The sequence below is a fragment of the Neovison vison genome, chromosome 6 (genome assembly GCF_020171115.1).
Source record: "Neovison vison isolate M4711 chromosome 6, ASM_NN_V1, whole genome shotgun sequence".
Lineage (NCBI taxonomy): Eukaryota > Metazoa > Chordata > Mammalia > Carnivora > Mustelidae > Neogale > Neogale vison.
Genome location: NC_058096.1, coordinates 132,400,208 through 132,426,950, shown reverse-complemented (window position 1 = coordinate 132,426,950; position 26,743 = coordinate 132,400,208). Strand labels below are relative to the sequence as shown.

At 39.0% G+C, this 26,743-nt stretch overlaps 3 protein-coding genes across 10 annotated transcripts in view; 2 read left to right on the top strand and 1 right to left on the bottom strand.

Annotated features, from left to right (window-relative positions):
- The window catches only part of ATP2C1 (ATPase secretory pathway Ca2+ transporting 1), a 177,017-nt gene extending 167,189 nt beyond the window's left edge, over window positions 1-9,828 (top strand). For 3 of the 4 annotated variants that reach the window (XM_044252383.1, XM_044252382.1, XM_044252385.1), the window contains one exon: window positions 9,271-9,828. In XM_044252383.1, the coding sequence (XP_044108318.1) occupies window positions 9,271-9,366 (96 nt within the window). In that variant the 3' untranslated portion in view covers window positions 9,367-9,828. Of the gene's footprint in view, window positions 1-9,232 lie in introns of all 4 variants that reach the window. The other variant, XM_044252384.1, reaches the window with a different exon arrangement.
- On the bottom strand, window positions 9,382-19,709 carry ASTE1 (asteroid homolog 1). Its single transcript, XM_044252393.1, has 6 exons — window positions 19,497-19,709; window positions 18,440-18,560; window positions 16,982-18,291; window positions 11,282-11,492; window positions 10,125-10,184; window positions 9,382-9,458 (listed from the first exon to the last, which is right to left on the bottom strand). Exons 3-5 carry the CDS (start codon window positions 18,284-18,286, stop codon window positions 10,135-10,137), a joined length of 1,566 nt encoding a protein of 521 aa, XP_044108328.1. The 5' UTR covers window positions 18,287-18,291; window positions 18,440-18,560; window positions 19,497-19,709; the 3' UTR covers window positions 9,382-9,458; window positions 10,125-10,134.
- An 84-nt stretch (window positions 19,710-19,793) lies between these two features.
- NEK11 (NIMA related kinase 11) overlaps window positions 19,794-26,743 on the top strand; it is a 256,169-nt gene continuing 249,219 nt past the window's right edge. For 3 of the 5 annotated variants that reach the window (XM_044252388.1, XM_044252390.1, XM_044252392.1), the window contains exons 1-2: window positions 19,794-19,924; window positions 22,415-22,684. In XM_044252388.1, the coding sequence (XP_044108323.1) occupies window positions 22,515-22,684 (170 nt within the window). In that variant the 5' untranslated portion in view covers window positions 19,794-19,924; window positions 22,415-22,514. Of the gene's footprint in view, window positions 19,925-20,055; window positions 20,544-22,414; window positions 22,685-26,743 lie in introns of those variants that run through there. The other 2 variants (XM_044252389.1, XM_044252391.1) reach the window with 2 other exon arrangements.

Genomic DNA, 26,743 nt, shown 5'->3' with positions numbered 1-26,743 from the left:
TTATCACATCTGCATCAGCAAAAGCACAATATGAAACAACTTATGTGAGTCTTCTAAAATATTATCTTTGGAGCCAGTTATAGCAGGCCCCAACCAAATAGATGATTGTAAAAAATGTTTGCTCGATAGGAGAGACATGACAGACTTTTACATATAAGCATTAATAAATCAATTTTAAGGAGTTACAAATGAATATGTTTTCATGTTTCTCACATGAATATGTGAGCATATTCTCACATGATTGCATTAGAATTTATGACTCTATATATGGAGCAGGTCTGGATGGCCCATGAATGAGCTAGAGGTGTTGAAAATAAGTGAAACAGTTTATTTTAATACTTCCCTAAGTTGCCCACATGGGATTTTGATTTAGTTTTGGTGTTGATAAACTAAATCAGTCTGCTGCTGGATTTGTAACTAAAGTTATATTGGAAAACAGTTATGTACATTAATATATGTAGTATTTTTCACTGCTTCATGCTACAATAGAAATGAGTAGTTGCAACAGACCATATGGCTTACTAACCTAAAGTATTTACTTTCTGGCCGTTTACAGAATAAAGGTTGCCTACTCATATAGAAATTCAAAAAGAGGAAAATTGGCCAATGGATGGCATTCAGTGGACCAGAAAGGAAGTGACATCATTTTTCTCTACCTTCCAATCTCCCAGCAGGTTGTTACCTGGGATGGATGCACTTGATACCACATGTAATGTCAGTGACTCCTCTAATTCTCCACTAGGGAAGAAGTCAGAGAGTCTTAGTCTATTCTCAGAACATCAAAGGCAACAGCTGTTATCAGCCCCAGCTCATCACCAAGGCTCCTTGTTCTTACAGTGAATGGGTAGAGTGTTCAGATCTGTTGTCCCATCTGAGTTGTGCTCCTTATTAAACACACAAGAGAAGTGTGGCCTTCCCCCTTATTGGCTGTTTCTTCCTAACACAAACACAGAAGCAAGTTTAATTTGAGTAGGCTTATTTATATTATAAATATATAGGGAAAACAAAGTTTAGTAATAGTAGAAACCAAAACACCCTGTCAACACAGTCTTAGGGGAAAATGTACTCTTGTATTTTCTCAGAACAGAATGTTCCAAACCAAAATACATTTGCATAGTATTTATCATATTTCTAAGGTAAATTAATGATACTATTTCTTAGTAGATTCCTCTGATAGTCCACCTTTGGCTATCAGACTTATCACTTATGAAATAGATTATGGTTATTATTATAAGAGGGTCAGTTTCTTTAGTTTGTCTTTTAAGAAACAGTTCGCGGGGTGCCCATGTGTCTCGGTTGGTTAAGCGTCTGCTCTTGGTTTTGGCTCAGGTCGTGATCTCAGGGTTATGAGGTTGAGCCCCATGTTAGGCTCCATGCTCAGTGCAGAGTCTGCTTGAGATTCCCTATCTCTTCCTCTCCCCCTCACTCTGTGCTCATTTGTTCTTGCTTGCTCTCTCTCTCAAATAAATAAGATCTTTTTTTAAAAAACCAGTTTCTATACATCATAAAGTTTGAGGGACTACAGTACTTTGTGATTGGAAACTTGGGCTTATGTATGTTACCATTGTCAGATTTCAACAACAAAGGCCCCCCTACCTACTGTTTTTACCTCTTATTTTTCATATTCCTTGTGACAAGACAAGGGAACATCAGAAGCTTGCTCTCTTGATGCCATCCTTCCTAGAGGCATCAACTACTACCTCTCTGATTATGAAATAGTACAGCGTACTCATTGGAGAGGTTTTTAAATAGAGGAAGAGGAAAACACTTTATAATCTCAACACCCAAAGTAACCTAGGCTTCAGACAGATGTTTCCACTTAAGTGCCTAAAAGGTATTTCTAACTTAACGTATCCACAACAGAACACCTAGATCCCCCATCTTCCCAACTACACCTCATAGTACGCAAATGAGTGACAACTGAATAGGAAATCTGAAGACAGGGTTCCTGCCAGTATTTTATAAAGGCATAAAAATGCTGTATAACCATAGCAATTTTAGCAATAATTTATAGCAGTTCTCAGTGGCACATTTACAAACACAGTTTTTTCAGATATAATAAGTATTTACTCAAAAAAAAGCTGACAGCTCAGAGAAAGTTCTTTTAAAGCTGGATTAGTCTACATAGCTCCCTCCGTCATGAAATACAGTTTGTTGTTGTGTACCCATGTTAGGAAGCATTGGGATAATGGAAAGTAGACTTTCTGTTTTCCGTGTCAACATCCTTTGATTTATTCTCCCATAATGTGTAATACAAATGAATCAGGAAAATATGAGGAGAGTAATGTTCAGATAGACACATGGCAGTTTTTCAAGAAGAAACAGCACCTCAGTTAGTCCTCCAAAAAGCACCAATTATATTAAAAAACATAGAAAAGTTTTCCTAATATTGTATGCTAGCTCACTTGATGGCATAATTTTTTCATAAATGGTTCAGTCTTATAAACGATCAAAAACCCAATGTTGGGGCACCTGGGTGGCTCAGTGGGTTAAGCCGCTGCCTTCGGCTCAGGTCACGATCTCAGGGTCCTGGGATCGAGGCCCGCATCGGGCTCTCTGCTCAGCAGGGAGCCTGCTTCCTCCTCTCTCTCTCTCTGCCTGCCTCTCTGCCTGCTTGTGATCTCTCTCTGTCAAATAAACAAATAAAATCTTTAAAAAAAAAAAAAAAACCCAATGTTGATACACTCTGATCAGCTTTTTTTTTTTTTTTTAACGAAAACATTCCTAGGTATTCCCTGATCCTGATGACAATGAGTTATATTGTACACAGAACTCTCCCAAGTGTCTCCATAGTCATAATGAGAAAATTAATTAAAAATACATATATACATGTGTATGTATAGGGGTGTACATGTACACATATTTATACACATAAATATATAAATATTGAAAGATTTTGCTATTAACCAGATACCTCAGATGTTACCAAGACTAGTTTGAGTAAAAGTGATTGCATGTGCATTGCCACATTTGTGTGAAATTTGATTTTTCTCCCTGAAAACTGTATCCTGTGAAATAAGCTGGAAATGCTTTTTCCATGTATTACCTTATCCTTCTGTTTCTCCCATTTTAACAGACTGGTACATGGCCTGGTGCAGTCATGCTTTTGAATGTTTAAAAACATTCTTCCTCATCATGAGGCCCTCATCTTAGGATTTTTATAGTTGGATGAACTTGAGTTTTAGTGAATTTCAGACCTGGAAAGAAATACCAAAGCAGCTCACCATACATGGTTCGGAAAGCTGTTGCTGAAAGTGGGGAGGCATCTTTTTAATACATCTTCCCAAAATAAGTAGTATTTAATTTCAAATTGATACCAGGTGCAGAATCATTTTCAGCTGTCTTGACTGAAGTGCATCAATGTATGTAAGACCTTAACGCGATATATACCAAGTACCCTATATCCACCTCACTAAAAAATAAAAGGTCAGGATGTTTGGAGTCAGGTACTAGGGAGAGTTGTCCTTTTACAGAAGTGAAATTGTTTCTGCTCACTGTAGGGGTGACTACTTTCTCGGTGCTGCTCTGGGTTCATGGAGTGCCTGCTGGCCAAATAGCATGTGCTATAGAGTGCTAACCAGGGAACTCTGGAAATCTCACCAAGGGGAAAAACTCGCTTTGGCCTCCTTAGGATTATGGGGTAAGGCTAGGATATAACCCTGGTAGTTGTAGGAAGAAGAAATTCATGGGAAATGGTCATATCTGCTATTAATTTTTTCTTTTTGTTAAACATATCCAAGGCTCTTTCAAATTGGGTTTTAAAGACAATATAGAAAATTCTTTGATAACAAGAAAAAAGGGGCACAAGTATCCACAGGGATTGTTCCTTCTGGTCTTTTTTCATTATTTTCTGAGGTTGAGCTTGGCTGCCTATTCACATTCTCTTGGCACTTCTCCTTTTAGTGTGGCTTCAGCCAGACAACTCTGCTGGAGTTGCTTTAAGGTTTTCACGTTCTTGTCCTCCCATTAGCCATATTTGACAATGTTGATCTCCTTGCCTCTGCAAAATTTCTGCCATTAGCTCTGGAAGCTGCTGGTGTCATGGTGCTTTAATCTTTCTGCTCAACCCCCTCTCACTCTTTCTCAGATCCCTGGCTTTGCTCTTGGTCTTCTTTGTGGATGTCACAATAATGGCTGGCATTTCTCACATGTTTCTAGTGCCAGGCACTGGGTGAAGTAACTTAAAAGTATATGTCATTTTGTCTTTAACAATTTGAACTATTTTAATCCCTGTTTTACAGATAGGGTAACTGAGGCATCATCATTAATTCATTTATACACAAAAGAAGAAAAGATAATTCTAAGACCTTTCTATTAAGGTCTTTATCTTTGTTTGTTTGTTTTGTTTTCTTTAAGATTTTATTTGTTTGTCAGAGAGAATGAGAGCAAGCACGAGCAGGGAGAGCAGCAGAGGGAGAAGCAGGCTCCCTGCTGAGCGAAGAGCCTGATGCAGGACTCCATCCCAGTACCCTGGGATCATGACCTGATGCTTAATGCACTGAGCCACACAGGCGCCCCAATTTATTCAGTTAAAAAAAACAAACAAACAAAAAAAAACTGTCCAGAGTCCCTTTGGTACTTAAAACTAATTGAAGACTTACATTTGCAAAGCCTCAGGTAGGCTTTCATTAGCTAGAATTGAATCAGAGCAAGACCTAAAGGCTTGATTAAAAACGGGAAACAAATTTTCCAAATAGAATATGGAGTGTGTAACATTCTTCTTCTACAGAGGTGTTTCCATTTCCCCTGTATCTCATCTGAATTACATTGCTATCTCTTAAAGCCAAATCTTGTGATTTAACCTGTCCTCAGCCTCGTGACTACTGTCATTTTATTGTAGCGTTCAGTCTGCTCCTTGCTATTTTGTGGCTGAGAGATTGCTTCATAAAATACTCTTATTTCATTGTGTTTTGTCTCCCCCAAGTAGCTTATATGATTTTGAGGTTCGGGTACTATGTTGTATTTCTTTGGTAAACCCCTCAGATACCTTGTGGAGTGCTTATGATCTCTGATTTATACATCTAGGAGAAGATCTATAATGTGGTGGGGTAACTCATTAATTATCAGAGAGTAAGAGTTAATGGACATTATTACATTTTAACTGCTTCACTGCAAGGCAGTGAATTCATTTCAAGTGAATGGCCCTGATTGCAGTGGTTAGAGAAGGGAACCTGATCTCAGTGTCTACTGAAGGAGGGCCCCTTTGCTTGAAAAACTTTTTTTTTTAAAGATTTTATTTATTTATTTTGACAGATAGAGATCACAAGTAGGCAGAGAGGCAGGCAGAGAGAGAGAGAGAGAGAGAGAGAGAGAGAGGAGGAAGCAGGCTCCCCGCTGAGCAGAGAGCCCTACACGGGGCTCGATTCCAGGACCCTGGGATCATGACCTGAGCCGAAGGCAGAGGCTTTAACCCGCTGAGCCACCCAGGCGCCCCTGCTTGAAAAACTTTTAATGACAAAGATGAGTGATAGAATTCAGTTGACTTTTAATTAAACTCTAGCCTACATACTCTTCAGACTGGTGTCTACTATACCAGTTGCCAAGGTGGAAATAGAAATGGTTTTTCATGTAAAGTTGGTGGTTTGTAAAAGCGGTGTTGATGATAAAGCCTGGAAATAGGACATTCATACTGGTATAATTTCCAGATTGGCTCCCAAATGTAGGAATCAAGAAAAAGAGAATTTTGATATAACAGCGGACTGAATGTGCTTGTGCTTGTAGTCCCCTTTAGGTCTACTGTTTTCTGGAAAAACACATTATCAAAAATAGACCATGTGAGTGTTTTTGATTCTTCTATGAGTAACGATCTCTTCAGAGACATAAAAAGAACTAGTACAGAGCCACAGCACTCATCCTAAAATTAGACAATAATTTCCTAATTTTAAGAACTTTTTTATTTGAAACAGAAACCAGTCTTCAGGGCCGAAAACTTTAGGAACAAGTAGGATTGTGCTTTTTGCCAGTCAACACTTGGAAGGTGTATATGAAACACTGGCTGATGCTGGGCTTACTCCTCTAAGAATATACTTCTCACTAGGAAGGTGGAAAGACTTGTTGGCCAGATGTTGGAAACTAAACATAGGCCTGTTCAAAGTGGTAGCTTAAAACCATGTTTAGGGTTCTCACTGATGGAATATACCAGTAAGAAGAGTACAGAAGAAAGGAAGAATACCATTTGAATGAATGCAAATAAAGGTTGGGAATCTACCTCCAGATCTCTAGATCTTGCCCAATTGGATTCATTCCACTTGCTTACTTTCAAGTTCTTTATTTGGAACTGGCCAGCACCTTCACAATTCTATTGTTATTTATAATTTTAGCAGCCTCTAGTTAATGTTCCAGAGCAGTGCCTTTCAAAGTCTTTTGACTGCAATCCACAGTAAGAAGTACATTTTGCATAACTATTGAATATATGATATGCATGTCTGATGATTTCCACTTAAAAAAATGCTGATTGTGACTCATTAATTTCAGATCCCATTAATGGGTTAATACCTGCAGTAGAACAAATGGCCTGAGATTCTGGTATTGCTGCATATATCACTAATCTTTTAATTTCTTCATAGCGTTTCCTCTTTCTCTTCTAGATCTAGGAACTCAGGATGCTATTTCTTAATTTGTTGGAGACATTACAGTTTCAACTTCTGCTTTAAAACCTGGAGCATGTAAATTGTTCCTAAGCCTGTCATGGTCTCATTTTCCCAGTACTTAAAGGTGTTTACTTTGTGTCTGGCACCCTCACTTTTCTAAGGCCTCAGACCTTTCAGAATAAATGATGTAGAGGAAGTAGTTGAAAGAAAAAAAAATGTTTTGAAATAATAACCCCACTTCCGCTTATAGGAAATAACTGAAGTAGGAATTCTGTTCTTTTTGGAAACCTAGCTGGCTGAATTGCTGCAGTGGAAAGGTTATAGACTTATTATTTAACTTCCTGAAATGGAACACAAGTAGTACAAACATGCTTTTAAGTGTGTTTAAGAAAATACATAAGTTTCTTAAATCAGGTTGTGTTTATTAAAAGCAGAATACAAAATACCTTGGGATTCAAAGGTTGCCTCTTACAAAGTTTATTCCCTAACAGATTCTGAATAAAACAGTTAATCATTTCAAGGGAGGTAACAAAAGTTTTAACAATGATACATCTGGTTGCAGGCTGAGTTTATTCAAGCTCTGAGACCTCAATTTGTTCCTCCAAATTTTCCGCCATTAATAGCCCAAAACGATTGCCTCCCTCATAACAGCATCTAGTGTCTGAGGTGGTTCCCACTCTGTTCTTTGACCAGCTGGTACCACGTTTCTTTTGCCTTCTTTTTTTTGAATTTGATTTACCCTTTGGAAGGAATAATTCAGCAGGGGCATATGACCTTATGGCATTGAACAGATGTTCGTATAGTTGCTTTGCCTCAGGGCACGTGCTCAGGAGACTTTCCACAGAAGTTGATGTTAGCAGTTGTTGGCATAGTCCATGCACCAGGCTTCCACTATACAGTCTGTTCAACGGGAGAGAAAAACAGAGTTGTTGGTAAGGCATAGGTTCAGTGCAGAGATAATGGTCATTAACATGGCTTCAACAAATGCAGCTAAACACTGAAAACTCTTCTTGCTTCTTTAAATTATTATTAAGATAACTTTAAAAGAAAAAAAGAAACAACTCTGTTCCTTGAAGGAAGATCTGAGTTGTTATTACAAACTTGGCTGGTGATACTTAAAAACTTTTTACCAACAAATGATAGATGCTTGCTGGGTCTGCAACTAGCCAAAAGTTCAGCAGGCCTCTTAACACTTCAAAAAAAGGAATTTAAAATGTCTGATAAACCAAACAGGCAGTCTGTTGAAATATGAGAAAATTTAGTGGCAGCACTTGCAAGTTCACTGATTCACTTGCACTGAAAACCTACTTCAGAAATATAAGATGGGATTAACTGGAAGCCACAAATTTAATATATAACTTAATGTCAGAGTTGATTCACTGGTGCCTTAGCAACTGATCAGCGTTAAGTTCATCATTTAATAAACTCTAGTAATGCTGAGATGCAAGAATAGTCCTGCTGAAATCATCATGAGGATAACTGTTTGGTTCTGTTTTTCTCTATTGTGTTGTAAAGGGATATATGGTAGCTAGAGAGGATCCAGTCAAGAATGACCTAAATTATTTAAGGAAAAGGCATAAAGAATTCACAAGTCAAAGTCCAATAAATCTTATTGGTAGAAGGTTCTAGGGGTAGCTCAGCTATTAGGCCCAGGGAATCTATCAATACTATTTACTGTTTAGGAAGCTTTAGACCTTAAAACATTTAAAGTCATACCAGCATATTTTATATGCCTCCATTCATGTATCACTCAATTTATTTGACAAATATTTAAGTACTTACTATATGTTAGGCCCTGGGGTACAAAAGTTAATAAAATAGCTAAGTCTGTGTCCTCACAGACCTTACATTCAAGTGGGGAGAGACAAAGCAGATCTATAATCACAGCTCCATTTGCTAACAATCTCCCCTTTATCTTCCTCTCTCCCTCTGGGATCTCCTGGATGGACAATCACCAGGATGTCCCAATCCAGTGAATGTAGCACTTTTTCAGTGGCCCACACCCTATTGCTATCCTTTCTTTCTTACCCAGTTTCAACTCCATAGTCAAACACATCATCACTTCCTGGCATACAGGTTGCCTCTCCCTTCTTCATACTTACCTGGCAAAACAAAAACCCTAGATAAAGTTCACTGAAGCATCTAATAGTCATCTCACTAGAATTAAAAAGCTCCATGACAACAGAGATTTAAAAAAAATTGTTTTGTTCACTACACTCTAGCACACAGGGGCTTAATAAATATTTGAAAGAATATGTGAACAGTTTGCCAAGTAGTAAGAAATGCAATTTACAAAAGTCCAAAAGAGTAATAGGACTAGAGTGACTGGAAGTAGAGAATAATATTCCAGAACAGTAATCAGAAGAAGCTTCTATAAAGTGATATTTGAACAAAGACCTGAGAGAAATGAAGGAACAGCTTATATCCTACCAACTGCCGCTTTTCTTACTTTATGGGGCGGTTTTTAAAGCTTTGATCTAATCATGGGTACTTTTTGGGAGTATGGAACAAAATTAATATTTCTCCTTTTTCCAGCTCTTTAGCTATAATGGTGATCCAAGCCCATTTATACTAAGATTAGTTTTTTAAACATTAACTTACGTGCTTTAAGTATAAATAAAAGTATTTACTTCTGTGTGCAGCCATCTGAACTAGTTTCCCGTGGTGCTTACCGAGTTAGGTCTGGTTCCGGGAGAGGAGTGGACAGCAGCTGATTGAGATACATCCCCATCTGCAGACAGCACTGCCACTGACAGAAGATGTGAGCTGTGTCTAAGTCCAGTCTCGTGCCCGGCCGTGTCTGCTCCTTCACTCTCTGGAACTCTTCATACAACATCCTAGCACCAACCTCCCGCAGCTCTTCCTTATCTAGACAAAGAAACAACCCAAGGGCAGTATTTCCAAAAACACTGTATAGCTTGTAATTTTCTCTATATATAGAACTTTGAATTCCATAAAGAAAAAAAAAATTAGTTTAAATAACCAAAATGCTTTTCTCTTCTGGCTCTTTTAACGTCAATGTAAAAGCCTTGCTGTATAAATTGAAATATTTATACTGAAATGCCTTTTTTATGACAACCTAACTATTCAACCCCAAATTACTATTTTTTTTCCCTTAGAATAACATCTCTTCCACTGGTTTACTACCTGACCTTAAACACCTCTGCATCTGAACTCTACAAACCCTAAATCTGTCTCTCTGAAAAATACAAATTACTATTAAACATCATTCTCTTCACTGTTCTTGTTCACTAAATTTCCTTCCATGGAGGCCTCTATGCTATAGTGCACTTAACACAGCCTCTGTGTTCAAAGCACACTAACTTCTGCTTTGTGGGAGGAAAACAAAAGCATGACTCAAGGAGAATATGGTCAATCATCTACGTCACACGGTAGAGGATAAGAGGCAAGAAGCAACAACCCTAGGCATGAATGAGTGCTGTGTGTTCAACTGTAAGCTTCTGCATGTTTGCTTGTGTGGGGGCGTGCAAAATGACACTGGACCAACTTGAAAGTAATAAAAAGGAGGCCCACCTTTTACCAATTAGCGAGCAGCAAGGCACTGGGCCTGCCTGGGTGCAGGGTCCACAATTCCTAAAAGAAAAGAAACAGACCCTTGACGTGCCCCTTCTGCTGGACTCAGGTAAAAACTTCACAGGCTTGTGCCCTGAGAATGTTCTTAAATGAGAGAAAACCAACAGTGGGCCTTAACTTGTTTTGCATTAAGTTGGCTGTACTAGAACAACAGTCTCTTCGGACAACAATTCTCACACTTGGGAGTCCTGGAATCTAGGCTGATTCATTCTCATTTAACTTATTTTTAAAAGTAAACTCCATTGTAGCACTGTCCACCAGAACTTTCAGCAATGATGAACTGTTCTGGATCTGTGCTATCAAATTCAGCCTGTAGCCATATGTGGCTACTGAGCACTTGAAATGTGCCTGGTTGTCAAGGAGAAGCGGTTTTAATTTAAATAGCTACATGTGACTAGTGGCAATTAGATTAGATATTAGCACTGTTCTGGAGTGTGGTAATGATTATACATGTTTAGATAAAGTGTTACAGCATTCATAATCTTTTAAAGGGAGTAATTCCACTGCAGAATTGAAGTGCTCCAATGAATTCTCACTTATTTCACCTGATACTTAAATGCAGTTGCAACTGCCTTAAGGTGTATTTCTATAATGGAAAAGTTACTGTTTCTAGCATCAAAAACACACGAATTGAAACTTACAGTGGAGAAGAAATAATAAAACAGCACAAGCATGAATGTTTATTATGACTGTAGGTATTCAGAAATTTTACCACCAGACTATTTTAAATCCGTTTCTAGTGATGTTGCCGCTGTATTGATAGGGCCAGGGTACACGGAAGACAGAAATGTAACTGGCACATTATATATTCTGACTTCAGAGATTAAAGCATTAGGTGCCACGAGCAGGTGGGATTCCGCAATATCAGCACATCCTAACTGCTGGGCCGTTGTCAAGCTCTGCAGCACAGAGCCTGGCACACACAAGTGCTCAAAAACATCTGCCAATGAATGAATGGTATTTTAGTGCCTCTATTCCTAAGTTTTAGATATAACTGATGTGAGGAAATAATCGAAGAATATTTTTTCGTTTGTTTAAACTTGTATTACATGCAAGTAACATGCAAATATTTACTCCTGGAATTTCCAGATACCTACCAGGGCTGGTTATTATGGCATGCAAGGGCCCCATCAGCATCCCTAGCAGTAAGGCCTGGAGGTGATGCAGCTTTGCCTTGGACTCTGTGTGCTGCAACCAGTAGCAACTGACAGAAATGGGCAGCTTCAGTGAAGAAGGAATTGGTTCCAGGACGGTCTGTTTCACCTTCAGGGTGTCTAACAGAAGTATCTGCCGTTTGGCCAAGGAGAGCTGAAAATATATACCAAACATCCTGCAAGTTACTTTGGGGAATGTCTTTTTATTATTTTTCTAGTATGAAAACACTTTAATGCAAATGTATTGCTCTGTGAGTGTCTTATCTTCCTGAGGAAAGATATCAGCCACCGTGTGCTTAATAAATATGGTTGTATGGATATATTGTCTACCCTCACTACACAGCCCTTACTCATGTCATTCCATCTTCTATGTAGGCTGGTGAACATCTTCAGTGGATATATCACTTGGGAAGCTTGTTAAAAAATTCAGTTTTCAGGTCCCACCCCCTAAATTTTGATTCAGTAAATTTGAGAGGAACCCAGGAATCTGCATTTTAACTATTCTGCTTTGAGAAACAAAGATCTATACTTAGCCCTATTCTTACTTGTCAGTGAATATTCAGTCCCCATCTTCTTCATGGTGCCATTACCGATCACCTCTAGAAGGCAAACTTAGATTTTATGTACCCTTTGTGGTATATCAGACAAGCTTCCGTTTGTTTGGGTCCTGTCTCCTGTCCCTGCCCAGGTGAATGTTTTATTATCTTTTTGTTTTCCCACACAGGGATTGTTGCAGGGTAGCTGCTTTTAGGTGAGACATAAAATCAAGGGAGACGGGAATATTTAAGGAGTACCTCACTGCTTGCAGTAACACACCAAACTCACTTCTATGCCATGTGTTAGAGTGCCCTTCAAATAAAAGGGAGTTAACAGCTATGAGGACTTCAGACTTCTTGAAATAACTTTACCTTAATGAATCTTAAGAACCGTAAGGGACCTTCTAGGTCACACACTTCTAAAATAAGGACATTAGGACTATTAAAAGGGCAACTTCAGAAGAACTTTATGATCAAACTTTAAGAGAGAAAAAAACCGTTGTATTCCTAGTGTCAACGTGCAGCCAGAAAAGTATTTTTCTAACTTTCTGAAAGGATGAAACATTGCTCAGCATCTTAAAAACCAGTTTGTCATGAGTGTGTTGACAGCTGGGAATGGACATGTTAACCTTGAAATATAACACATCATAATTGACAAAACAGTTTCATCACTGATGCAAGAGAGTATTAAATATAATTTATAAATGGGTTTAAGATTTTGATACTGGTAAACTTCTTAAAATGAGAAATATGCAAAATGCTTTACAGTGTAATCAATTACTGTTATGGGAAGTAGCGATTAACAAACAAAAACTCTATGATCTCAACCGGTAGGAAAATGCACCAAGTAAAGCTAAGGAAATACATGAATTCTTTTCTGACCTGTAACTGCTCTGCTCACAGCCCTTAAATCTGGTTAACTTTTATCCCATGTGACAAGTCCGAAAACCCAAGCCCGTAGAAAATCCCACAAAGAAACAGAGACACCCAGAGAGAGGCTGGTCCTGGCACTGTCTTAATCCCAGAGAATAGTCCACTTCCATCTCACTTTATGATTAACCTCCCATTGCTTAGCTTGAGTGGAGCTCTATCCACTGCAACTAACATAACCAAAATGGAAACTATGTGGTTACTGTGGGAATTAAGTAACTATAAAGTTTCTGTTACAATAGCTGGCACAAAGCAGATAACTGTCAAAAAATTTCTATTCATATTGTGCATTTGTCTTTGGAATCACATTTGCACCTGATACCATTTAGAATTATCATGTGCTAATGAGAGTTAGCAATAATGAGCAAAGTACAGAACTGATGAGTTTATGCCTAGGGAAAGCTAAAAGATCTCACCATACAGAAAGTGAACTTAAATTTCTACCCTGTTTTGAATACAGGTAAGTGATGAGAACACTTAAATCAGCTCCACTTAGCAAGAAGGATAATCAGCATGCTACACTTATTGGCTCAACTGGATTTTTATATGGGGGAAAATGTGCCCTGATCCTTATGTCACACCATACACAGAAAAATCAGTTGCAGACAGATCATAGATATAAATACGAACGGAAAAAAAGAAAAGTCATGACCTTGAGGTAGACAGTGATTTTCTAAGTAGGTCACAGAAGTGATCATCATAAATAATAAATTTAAGCTGGACTGTATTAAGAACTTCTGTTCATCAAAACATATTAGAATGAAAAAAACCTACTCAAATTCAAAAAAATTTGAGAATCTGTTTACATGCTATTTGACATAGGACACATATATAGAAATAAAAAGCCGAAAGAAAAATGGGCAAAAGACTTTGAATAAATTATATAACAATACCTAAATGGCCAATTGACCCATAAAAGGTGCTCAAAAACAAGCCATCAGAGAAATGCAAATTTAACATCCACCAAAATTGGCTAAAATGATGCCACCATACAAATAGCAGAATAGCTAAAACTTAAAGGATAAAAAACACAAAGTGTCAGGAGAGGTGTGAATTAAGAGGAACCCTCATAAGCTGCTGGTGGGAATTAATTGGTTAAACCACCTTGCAAGTCCATTTGACAATCTATCTTGTAAACTAAACACACGCATATCTTCTAACAATTCCACTCCTAGTGGTATACGCAATAGAAAGTGTCCCTATTTTCAGTAAATGATGTGCATCAGAATGCTCATAGCCCTATTCATAATTGCCCAAACTGCAAACTACCCAAATGCCCATCAATGGGCACTGATGGAAAAATCAATTGTGGTATATTCCCACACAGCAATGAGATATAAATGATCAAGAGCTTCCCACAGTGATGTGAGTCTCATAAACATCAAGTGAATAAAAGAAGCCAGATGAGAGAATTCCTATTCTATGATCCCATTTTTATAAGATAAAAAAAGTTAAAACTTTTCAATGTTATTACAGGTCTGGATAGTGATTACCAGGGGTGGGGTGGAGAGGGGCTGCTCAAACCAGACATTAGACAAAGCTACTGGGGTGCTGATGAACGTTCTTTACAGGGTAGGTGGATTGGTAAAAATTCATCAGGCTGTACAATCTGTGTACTTTGTGTCTGTGTACTTTGCTGGGTGTACACACTCAGGGAGGGATGAACTGCAAAGTGGCAAGGGGAAACTTTTAGGATTGTGGCATACATTCATTATTTTAGTTTGCAAGATGGATTCACAGATGGAAACATACATCAAAGTGCACTTTAAATATGGGCACTTCCCTGTACAGCACTTCTCAATAAAGCCATAAAAAAAAGTTTTAAAAACTCTCCAACACAGCACCATTTATGTTGTGAGGAGAAATGTAATTTTAGCAAAATATCATCATTTAGAATGTTGCTAATTTGCTTATATGGGAAAAGTTTTAATAAATCCCTTCTGTTTGGAATTTGACTTATGCTCAACTTTCTACTTCTGTAACCCTGGAAATGTGATAAAGTTAGTTTTTACTTAGCATGGTAAAAATGACTCTTGTAAAACTGCATCTAGATTTGTATAGCTGAACTGTAAACCCAGATGAGGACATCATATCGTGGGGCTTCCTTGAGCATAGTGACCTATAATTAGGCATGGCCCTTGCAGGGGGCCCAGAAGCTATATTTATGTAATTGTTACAAAAAGGGAGGGGGAAGGAGGCCAATGAGACCTTTTCTTTCTTTGAGATATAATTCACATGTTATAAATTCACTCTTCTATTTACTTTTATTTATAATTTTATTTTTATTATGTTCAGTTAGCCACTGTATAGTACAGCATTAGTTTTTCATGTAGTGTTCAATGCATATAACAACCAGTCCTCATCACATGTACCCTCCTTAATACCCTCACCCTGTTACTTTATCCCCCAACCCCACCTAAAAATCCTAAAGCAATTTTAATATATTTATAAGCTTGTGCAAGCATCACTAATTCCAGAACATTTCAGCACCCTTTAAAGAAACACATCAGGGGCACTTGGGTGGCTCAGTGGGTTAAAGCCTCTGCCTTCGGCTCAGGTCATGATCCCAGGGTTCTGGGATCGAGCCCCACGTCGGGCTCTCTGCTCCGCAGGGAGCCTGCTTTCTCCCCTCTCTCTCTCTGCCTGCCTCTCTGCCTACTTGTGATTTCTCTGTCAAATAAATAAAATCTTAAAAAAAAAAAATAAACACATCACATGAACAGTCATTCCTCATTGCTAAGGAGGCACTGACACCCACCTGATGTGGATCTCATTTCCTCGTGCCTGAGCAGGCACTAAATGGGGAGACTAAAGAATTTAGTGCCTAGCCAACAGTGTAGGCCAGCTATTGGCATTACTACATTTCAGTCTGGATAATACCTTGTTCCTGGGAGGGCCTGTCTGGTGCATTTTAAGATGTTTAGCAGCATGCTTGGCTCCTTCCCACTGATGCCAGTAGCAACACTCCTCCTTCCCCCAACTACCTAGGTAGTGATAATCCAAAGTGTCTCCAGACATTGCCAAATGTCCCCTGTGGGAGGTAGGAGGACAAATCATCCCACTGGAGAACCAGTGGTGTAGATTGTTGGAAAAACTCCCACAGGAAAGGAAAGCCTGATTCAAACCTGCTGGGAAGCTATGGTTGCTGTCCTATAGGCTTGAGTAGACTGGTACCAGGAAGGGTCTATGAGAGTCTCATGAATCTGAACATTAGTTGAATTTAAGAATCTGAACATTAGTTGAATTTAAGAAAACTCTCATTGCCACTACAATTGGCATTTTAAGTTTATCTGCACTTAACTGTAACTTTAATTGTGTTAGCATAAGCAGTTTCATACTTAATTTATAATTTTTTGAGAGAGTGAGCCCAAGGAAAGGTGTGAGGGGGAGGGGCAGGCTCCATGCACAGAGCAGAGCCCTTCTTGGGGCTCGATCTCAGGACCCTGAGATCAACACCTGGGCTGAAATCAAGAGTCATATGCTTAACTGAGTCACCTAGGTGGCCCTCTATTTATAATTTTTAATATATTTATGTAGTATTACAAACAATAAACACTGGAATCCATAAATTATTTTTTAATTTGAAAAGTGGACTGCTCAAAGTGTTACTCAGGTTTAAGCAACACTGAGTTAGGCTAAGAGTCATCTTTTCAACATCAAACTAATCATTATGATGCCATAAATCTAAAACCTAAAAAAAAAGGTCCTCATTGATAAAAATGAAAAATTAGACCCAAGCAAGCATCAGTATTAATCTTAATTGAAATCTGATGCAATCTAAGATATTCACCATGCCTTTGATCAATAACTTCAAGGCTCACTTCTTTTTGCAGCTCAGAACTTTTTCCTTTTCCTTGTTTTCTTAAGTCACATGACCCCAATTTATTAATAGCTAGTATCAACAGAATAGCAGTAATAATTGCAGAATAACACAGAATACCGAAGTAGAATGGAAATGGCAGATCTGGGGCTAAAAGACCTGGGTTTGAGTCCTAACACTGCAACTCTGGCTGACATATCACACAGTAACCTACTTTGAGTCCTAGTTTTGTCTGCTATGAAATGGGGGGACTAGAGCAACCAACGTCATTTGGTTATATTGAGAGAATATGCATGAAAGCACTTTTTAACCTGTAAAGTACTTAACAAAAATTAGATTAGCATCACAAACACTTACCTCAGTCAATTTGCTTAAGTCCGCATGATCCTTGGGCAGTGCTACTGCATTAACAATCGATGTTTTGATATTTTTATTAATCCTTTCCACTTCGCTGAAAGCTAGAGGCTGAGAAGGCAATGCCTTCCAGGACATATTTTCCAGATGTGGAGAGGCATTCAAAAGAAGCCCATAGATGATTTGCCGAATGGGCAGAGATACTCTGTGGGCATTTGGTTGCTGCATATTTTCCACCTGTGTGTGAAGAATGGTCCTTCTTAGCACCAAAGCATCGCTGATGAAAGGAGACAGCTGGCCTTTGGCCAAAGCCACTAATACCCACTCTGGTAAGTCCAGATTCAGGGCGGCTGGGCAGGCATAAGTACCATGCTGGAAAAAGTCCTGCAGCTTCACCTGAGATTGCTGGTATTCTTCCATGGAACAGCAGAGAATTTCCTTAACATTTTCACGATCCTTTTTTGGGAGATATTTCAGAACATTATCGAGTGCTTCAGTAGGGTCGGCAAAATGAGATAACCAATTCAGAAGTCCCAAAACTCGGTGGTGTCTCCTCCCCTTAGAACTGGCAGCTCCAAGAGGAAGATGTACTTTACTTAAGAATGTCTCTATGATGGGAAGATTAATATGATCATTTCCACATAGCACCGCAAAGAGAGGTAGTAGAGCTTTATTCATATTGCTGAAGTGATGGCAGAGTGCATCAAGGGAAAAGCACTTGGCAGGGATATAGCAATCTTGTGTGCCTTTGATAGTGTTCACATTTCTCCACTGAAAGCTATTCAATGGGCAAAACCCAGTTTTTAAGTCAAAGATGCAAAAGTCACTATCTGATGATAACACAGGGCAATTCCAATGATTAGCCAGTGTCATAATGTCCCGATCTGCTTCTGAAAAGCACTGGACAAAACACACCTGTAGCTTGATCAAAACCTGTATGAACACTTCTCGGATGAGTAAAGGACACACATACCCACCCCCACCAACAGAAAGGGAATGAGCCATGTGGATCTTTTCTCTTGCTCGATCCTTTAAAGTTTTAAGCTTTTTATCGGAAATGTCACATCCTCCATCTAATACAACATATGGACAGATATTACAAGCAAACAGTGATTCAAAGAATTTTTGTGCAACATCTGCAAAAGAATCATAGTCCCCTCCATACCGAAGTTCCAAGTTTGAGTTGAAGCAGAGCCGATGGAAGAGAGCATAGCCATCAATGACAATTTTTGTGTCTCGCAACTTCAAATCAGTGAAGAACTCATTACTATGATCTTCCACAAAACTCATTAGTCCGCGAATACCCATGATGACTGAAGAATTTAAAACAATAGAACACACTTTCAATTGAAGCTGTTTACTGGGGACCAAGTCATCATTTCCAGCACCAAAAACCAACAGCAAATGTTATGAACAGCTCTTTAAACAGCACATATTAGGGGTTAGCATCTCAATTCTTACCTAGAGGCTCAGGCAGCACCAGCTAGCTGAGTGCATTCTCATTTTCTTTTGCTTTCCCCATGTATGATAAGGCACAAATGCAATGGTTTCATGGAGTTTGATCTCTAGATAGGAATGGAGGCTGTTGATTTTAAAAGAAAATCAGTTAAAGCCCATTACTGACATACTAACAAAGACTACTGTGGATTCTGATACTGAGATACGTAACAGTCACCATCTTACAACACAGATTATTTGTGTAGGGTCAAAATAAAAACTCCTAAACTATAAAAATGATACCCTCCTCAGTCTCATAATAAATCAGAGAGCACTTGGCTTCAGTTAACTAAAGTATGTAGGGTCAATAATACACAACCAGTTTTTCTTTACTGACAGTCTAGGAATTTCTTTTAGGCCTTGTCTTGTTGTTGGGCCCAGCTTAACTGGCAAAGTTTTGAGTAAGGAAAATGACTGCTTCATGAGCATGGGGGACTTAACTCTCCAGTTTCAACCTCACCACAGGCTCTTTCCATCTTCTTGTCTTTGCTTATCCGGTTTAGTACTAGGAACATCGTTACTTATCTGGCTAACTGAAGTAACAGCATGTGTGTTACTAGCTTTTCCTTTTGCCTCATGCTCCAGTATGGCTCCGTATGGCACTGTCTTTATTTAAAACCATGAGATTTTGTCAACCATGGATTTCTAATGCATTAAGTTTGGTTTTAAAAAATATTTCATTAAAATATATTTACCTTGATTACAGACTTTTGGGGCACCCTCTTGCATTTTGCGCGCCACTCAATTCACCCTAATTCTAGCCCTACCCTCAGCACTTCATCCGGCGTAGCAGTTATTTATGTCTTGCAAAGCTTTGCGTGCTGGATAGGAGAAAGGCTCACAGAAGGTCTGATGTTTGTCGTCAAACACGGGCCTTTATACATCACGCTACCACAACCCTCACAGCTCGCTACCCCGACCAGAAGAGAAGCCCACCTGCATCTTCCTCCCAGGGCACCAGCCCTTCCATTAAAAGACTGCAGGAGCCCCTGCTTGAAACGCCCGCACGTGAGAGTCCCACCTTCAGAGCGGGAACCGGAAGTCTCCGCGTATGACGTCACTCGGTACCTCGAAGCCAGTGATACCAGGCCGCGCCGGGGGCCCAGGCTCTCCTGGGCCTGGAGGCGCGATGTCCCTAAAGGCGGGCCGGGAACTAAGCTCCGAAATGGCGGCTGTCAGGGTAGGAAAGCCAGGCGGATCAGGCCTGATCGTTTTTCCCCGCCCACTTGGGTCGGAGCACACTTCCGCCTCGGGGACCGGCCGGGTGCAGCTTGGCTCCGGCTTCCCAGGATGCCCCACGCCGTCTCCCTGGCAACGGCGCCCAACAACCGTGCGGGGAGGTCTTGGAGCTCTGCCGCGCGGCTGCACCTACGTGAGACTTGCCCAATTTACGTCCCAATTACGGGTGGGACTGTTGGCAGGCCGCTTCTCCGCCCTCGACTCCGAAAGGTATGCGCTCCTCGGGGCGTGCCGGGCTCCCCGAAGCCGGGGAAGGTGATGGCTTCAGGCTGCCCCATCTGGGATCCGCGTCCGTGGGCCTCCGTACCCGCGATCTCTTCACTTCTCTCAGCTCCTTACCTCCCGGATCTGCTCCAGTCCCCGGAGAATCGTGTTGCCGGCGCCGCCTCCACATACGTTAGCCCGCTTGGCGAAAGTGTCATTTTTTTAAAACAAAGTTGAGGCAAGGAATGTTCGTTTGACCTTTAAGGTTAGCGTTCTCCTTTAGCAGAATCTGGTGTCCAATCGGCTTCCTCTCGTTTATTATTACCAGGGAAGAGAACTGCTGACTTCAACCTGTGATAAACACTCTCCCTCCCTGACCTTTTGCCCCAGCCAGGCTAGTTTTACCTCAAAGGGTCAGTTTGCAGGAGGTAATCTCTCACCTTTCTCACGGTTTCCATCCAACTTTCTAAGTCTTCCCTTCCCTCTTCTCACCACTCCCCCCGTCCCCCCGCGCCCACCCCACTCCCCGCCTTGGGCAACAGTCGGCCTGTTGGACTCTTGTTTGCCTTAAGAAAATTTATTGAACACCTGCTCTATGACAGGAAACGAGGATACAAAAGATAAGGTGTGTTCCTGGCGCTCAACTTCATTCACAACCTTCTGGAGGTGGGGGCGAGGCAACATTGACAACAGAACACACGTTCTGGAATCTAGGACGTTCTGGAATCTAGACGGCAGGGGACCGACTAGGGTTGCTCTGTGGTTGCACAGAAGAGATGAATGGGATCGATGGCCTAAAGGTGGACTGGGGAAGGGGATTTTGCAGGGCTGAGTCTGGGAACCTAGTTCCTAAGTACTCAGTGGGTCTGGCCAGACCGCTTAGGCGACATGGCTGAGTTTAAAAGCTCATTTGAACTGTTCTGTCCTTCACCAAACACTTCCCTAAAATACGGAAAATTACTGGGTGATCTGAAGGGTTCTTTTCAGTTGAGAAGCATGTGAGTCCATATATTTTTCTTAACACCTTAATTTGGCCATAAAGTAGCACTTTTATGGGAGCGCAGAAAGCAAACAAAATACACATCTGGAGGCGTGCTCTTTAGTTGTTTTTGCGGTAGTAGACTTCACAAATGTTTTCTGTGATCTTGATAATCTGACGTAATTTTTTATTTATTCAGGGATTTTCGGGTATGGGCTCCAGCTTTGAAGATTCAACGCAAGAGTAATGTTGTATGAGCACTGAGTCACCAGATTATTTGGTTTCTTTCTTCCTTTTTTTAAAATTTTTTATTTTTAAGTAATCTCCAAACCCAACATAGGGCTCAAACCCACAACCCCAAGATCAAGAGTGGTGTGCTGTACCCATTGAACCAGCACAACTCCCCTATTTTTAGTTGTTTTTTGTTTTGTTTTGTTTTGCTTTTTGTTTTTTTAAAGCTCATTACTAGAATACTTCTCACTGGCATCCAGTAAAACTTAACCGATCAATGCATTATTTAAAGAAGAAAAATGCTGTAAATGGACATTTACTGTTTATGTTCTAATCCAGGGATTTTTGTATTTGTCACCACCATGTGAAGTTTGTTGATCATAAACCCAAACTACACAGATAGCATCTTGTTTTATCATTAAACATACTAAGTTTTTGTCTTTTAGCTTTGGAATGAAAACTTGACTCCAAGGCATAGACAGTCTTCAATTTAAAATCATGGTTTTTTTTAGATTTTTAAACAAAATCCACTTTTCATGATAACTAACAAAACATTTTACATTTTGATGAAGTAAAAGTGATTTTACTAGGCATACAATCATATAAAACAGTTCTACTTTTCATAATCCTGCTGTACATTTATAGTTCCTTACGGAACTATAACACATTTATATTTAGCTATCATTAAAATATAATTTATGGTTTGAACTGCATTTGTGATACTTCTTGTTTCCAATCCAGAGAGATTACTTTATACACAGTGTACATTATAACTTCAGAAACTGGGCCAGAATTTGTTTAGGATGGGAAAAAAACTTATTCTGAAGTCTTTATTCTTCTTCACATCTATTCTAATAAATGCAAATACCATGGTTTAATGTCTACAGGAAAAAAAATTCTATGCTGACTTCTTTTAAGTTTAATCCTAACTCACTATTTGTTAATCAAAACAGACATAAGGTGGGAAGAATTACAAAAGGAGTGATGCAAATGTATAATTTAAGGAAATTATAATGTTCTTATATTTGGATATTTTTTAAGCAGTAGGTAGGGAGTATAAATCTTAAACAGATTGTTTAATTTTAACTCACTTTTGCCTTATTTGGCTGTCTTCTACTAGAATCTGCTAGTATCACTACCTTTTAACATTTTCCTCTCAAGTCATTAAATGTGATGTCATTGAATCCACTATTCAAGGTGCAGGTATTAATGTCAAAAACTTACACTTATTGTTAGGAATACTTCAGCATTCTTTGTACCTGATCTCTGGTCTTTTCACTTTTAAGGGGTTGACCAACACTACTTGGATGAATTCGGCCATCTTCTAGGAGACTTGAATGTTAAATTTCTATAAACAAATAATCAAGTTCTCTCTTGTTTGGAGCAATGCTGAAATTCCAAGAGGCTGCTAAGTGTGTGAATGGATCAATAGCCATTTCTACTTATCCAAAGACCTTGATTGCAAGAAGATATGTCCTTGAACAAAAACTTGGTAGTGGAAGTTTTGGAACTGTCTATCTGGTTTCAGACAAGAAAGCAAAACAAGGAGAGGAATTGTAAGTAAAAATAATTCATACAAATTATGAGTTGGATGCCCTGTATGCATAGCTCTTAGCTGATTAAGAGCATGGAGTACCATTTGCTCTTTGCATTTAAGATTCTAAGAATTTGGTAAGTGATAGAAAAGCTTCTTGAATGGTGTCTTAAGCTAAGATTTTTACAGGCATTTCAGCAGGTGAGTGAAGTACCTAAATGACCTAGAATAGGGAAATGGGGTAGATGAAGTGAAAATATCGTTTTTATGCATACCAGAGTCTCAATTACAACATTGCTTCCACTTAACTTGATTGGAACTTCTTGAATGAGAAAGTAAGAATTGTTTATAATGATGGCAATTTTAGAAATGTTATGAAATGCAAATAAATGGTAATTCACACTTGAGGTGAATAGGGTGTACTAAGGGAAATATGTCGTTAGGGTTTTTTGGGTTTTTTTTCTGCTTCTATGAAGGAATTTCTCTAAATCTGTAGTCATACAGCTCTCAAATTAGACATTTAAACCAAACACGGGCTTCATCTAAAATTAGTTTAATAATATTGAGGACTCTCTTATTACTTCCTTTTCTTTGATTTTGTTCAGACCCTTAAACTTTCATGGTAGAGAAAAACTCATAGTGCTGTTGGATGGTATGTCTGTTACAGGTAATGATGAATCTTCCTTTCTAGCTTGAAGTTGTTTGAATTTGCTACAGTGAAAAGTTAGTTAGAACTGAAGTTCAGATGAGAAACTTGTATATCAGAAACACAGAAAAAAGAGAAAGCAGAAGGAAGAATGATCCAGGACATCAGCCCTTAACTCCAGAAGAACAGACTTCCATCCCATAATCTATTCTTTTTTTTTTTTTCAGAAGTTTTGAGGCTACTCTAAATTCTTTGAGCTTTTGCCCATTAGACTTAAAATCAATATGATAAACATTTTCTACTTCTTAATATTACATAGGAATTATAAAGGTAAATGTTGATGCTACTATCTTATTTTCAAAATAAACTTTTTAAATGGTCTCTATGTCTAGAATTTTAAGAAGTAATTATCTAGAATTTGTAGTTTTCAGTAAATTACTACATGAAGAACGGTGACAGCACTAGCACTTCTCTGGTGTCCTTAGAGCATGCTTCATGGCTCCTATCAAAAAGAATTCTTTTCCACAAATCCTATAGGTATGATACCAGCCATGTAGAAAAGATGATAAATTTCTGAAAATTACTAGAGTGCCTTTATGGAAACATTGAGAGTGAGACCTAAATCTGACCCAGAACTAGTAAAAATCACATTGTAAATGATGTGGGACTACAATGACGAGCAAACAGTCAAGAAAAAATTCTTGAGACATTTTCAGTGCAAAAAGTTGCTTTTAATCTAGCACAGGGATAGGACCCATGGGCAGAAAGAGCTTCACTTTTACTGTATGAAGCCAGTGGTTATATAGTTAGTGTTCAAGGGGGAGGGGATGTGCAGGGAGTATTAGACCATAAACGTTTTCTTCAAATTTCTACTTGTTAAACTACTTTTGCAAGATTTCTCTGGTGCTTATCATTCAGCTTGATATTAATCATCAGTGATATAAACAGGCAGTCATGAGACCCTTTATAAGAATGTAGCAACCAGTATGTATTTGATCCTTATCGGAACTATGCAGACTATAGATCAGCCTTCTGGGCTAAAAATGAACATTTTTCTGCTTCTATCCCTGATCATAAAGACTATATCAATTTTGGTTTCTTCAGTGAGTAAGGAATGTGAAGAATTTTAAGAGAATTCACAGGAGGGCTAAAAAGTTGAACAAAGGGATGTAAAATAATATACATGAAGAACAAACTTGAAAGCTTCAGACTTGGGATGATGGGTGAGTAAAATGTGTAGATGTTGGGGAGCAGAGGGAGAGAAATGAGAGAGGAGGGGGCTGGTTGGTTGGGAAGTGATTTGTCAATAACTTTCTACACTTTCTACACTACTAGTCTGAAAACACCTAAATTAAGCTGAATATGGCAGATGAAGCCTAGATGTGTGGAATGAATCCAACAGTGAGGATAACTGACAAGTTATTTGATACCAGAAAGTCTAGTGTAGAATCATTCTCATCAGAATCTCTATAACATATTACATATAGGCTACATTCAGCCTTCAGATGTGTTTTGTTTGGCCTGTTGAATATTGTTTGGTCTGTTAAATATTGAATAAGTTAATTGCCACTGTTTAAAGATGGGCAGTCTCATAAAAATAGAGCTTTTCATTTCTCTTGGGGGAGAAAACCAAACCAAAAGATTTGGTCATATTTGCTAACATATGGGCTGGAGGTGGGTAGCAACCACCGCCCCCCCTTAGTTAGATCCTGTGCTCTTTACTTAGCCATGTGCTGCCTCTCTCCACTGTGTCTTCACACGCTGTATTACACCTTTCTACTACCTGCCTGTCTTTGCAGACATTTGATTTTAGAACTCTCTGCTAAAATGAAGAATCATGGCTATGGCTGCTCACAAAACTCTAGAATGGTAGAAGGAAGGCTATAACTTGTTACAGTGAAGACCACATGCTTTGGAGGTGAACAGATCAAGATATAAAGCCAATCTTTTTTTTTTTAAGATTTTATTTATTTATTTGACAGGTAGAGATCACCAGTAGGCAGAGAGGCAGGCAGAGAGAGAAAGAGAGAGAGGAGAAAGCAGGCTCCCTGTGGAGCAGAGGTCCCGACTCGGGGCTCGATCCCAGGACCCTGAGATCATGACCTCAGCTGAAGGCAGAGGTTTTAACCCACTGAGCCACCCAGGTGCCCCAGCCAATCTTATTCTTATCCAGAAGATTAAGTTTATGCAGTTTTCTAATCTGAGTTTCAGTTTTCTTTTCTGTAAGATGTATATAATACTTCATAGGATTGTAATAGGGTTAAATAAGATATCTATCTATCTACATGTATAAAATATCAAGATAGCTATTATAAAGAGTATACAATATATAAATATAAGATATATTTATAAATAGATATACATTTATTTGTAAGAGAGTGCCAAATCCTAACCACTAGACCACCAGGGAAGACCTTATAAATTTATTGGTAAATAGATGCATAAAATATAGAATATTATCATAATACCTTATGGATATCATTCATAGCAGTTGACATTCATCTTATTTGTAAATAATTGAACTTAAAGGAATAAAGGAAGCCTAATAAAACTTTAGTCATCACCCAATAACTGAAATTGGCACTCTCTATTAAGTGGCAGTTTTTCTTTTGCATTTTACTTTTTTTTTTCTTTAAATATTTTATTTATTTGACAGATAGAGATCACAAGTAGGCAGAGAGGCAGGCAGAGAGAGAGAGAGAGAGAGAGAGAGGAGGAAGCAGGCCTCCCGCTGAGCAGAGAGCCTGATGCGGGGCTCAATACGGAGCTCGATGCGGGGCTTGATCCCGGGCTCGACGCGGGGCTTGATCCCAGGACCCTGAGATCATGACCTGAGCCAAAGGCAGAGGTTTTAACCCACTGAGCCACCCAGGCAGCCTGCATTTTACTTTTAAGAGAGAAATCTCTCAAAACAACCTGATCTCAGCACGTGATTTTAAAACCTTATTCAAGGATCTTTCTTGAGATTGTAGCAATTCTGTTGGCATCTCTTCTTTTTTATCTCTATGCTTTTCGAAAAGCAATTGATCCTCAGAGTGTTGACCTTTTAGCTACATAAGATAGCACCTCATTAATGATTATGTTTAAAACATGTACAGAGGCAGAAAACTAAACTCTTACTTTTTTAGATTCTTTCTCCAGAATGTTGACAGTTGAATCTTCAGTTTGTGAGCAAAGCACATTAATTAGTACCACCCATTCACCGAGCAATTTGATTAGTTAAGATTTTAAATTGTGCTTTACACACTAGGCCATAAACATAGGGAATTGGTTAATGTCAGAGATGGGTAGAAAATAATACTTTCTTTTTCTTTTTTAAGATTTTATTTATTTATTTGCCAGAGAAAGAGATTTTATTTATTTATTTGTCAGGGGGAGCGGCAGGTGGAGAGGGAGAAGCAGACTCCCTACTAAGCAGGCAGCCTGATGTAGGAC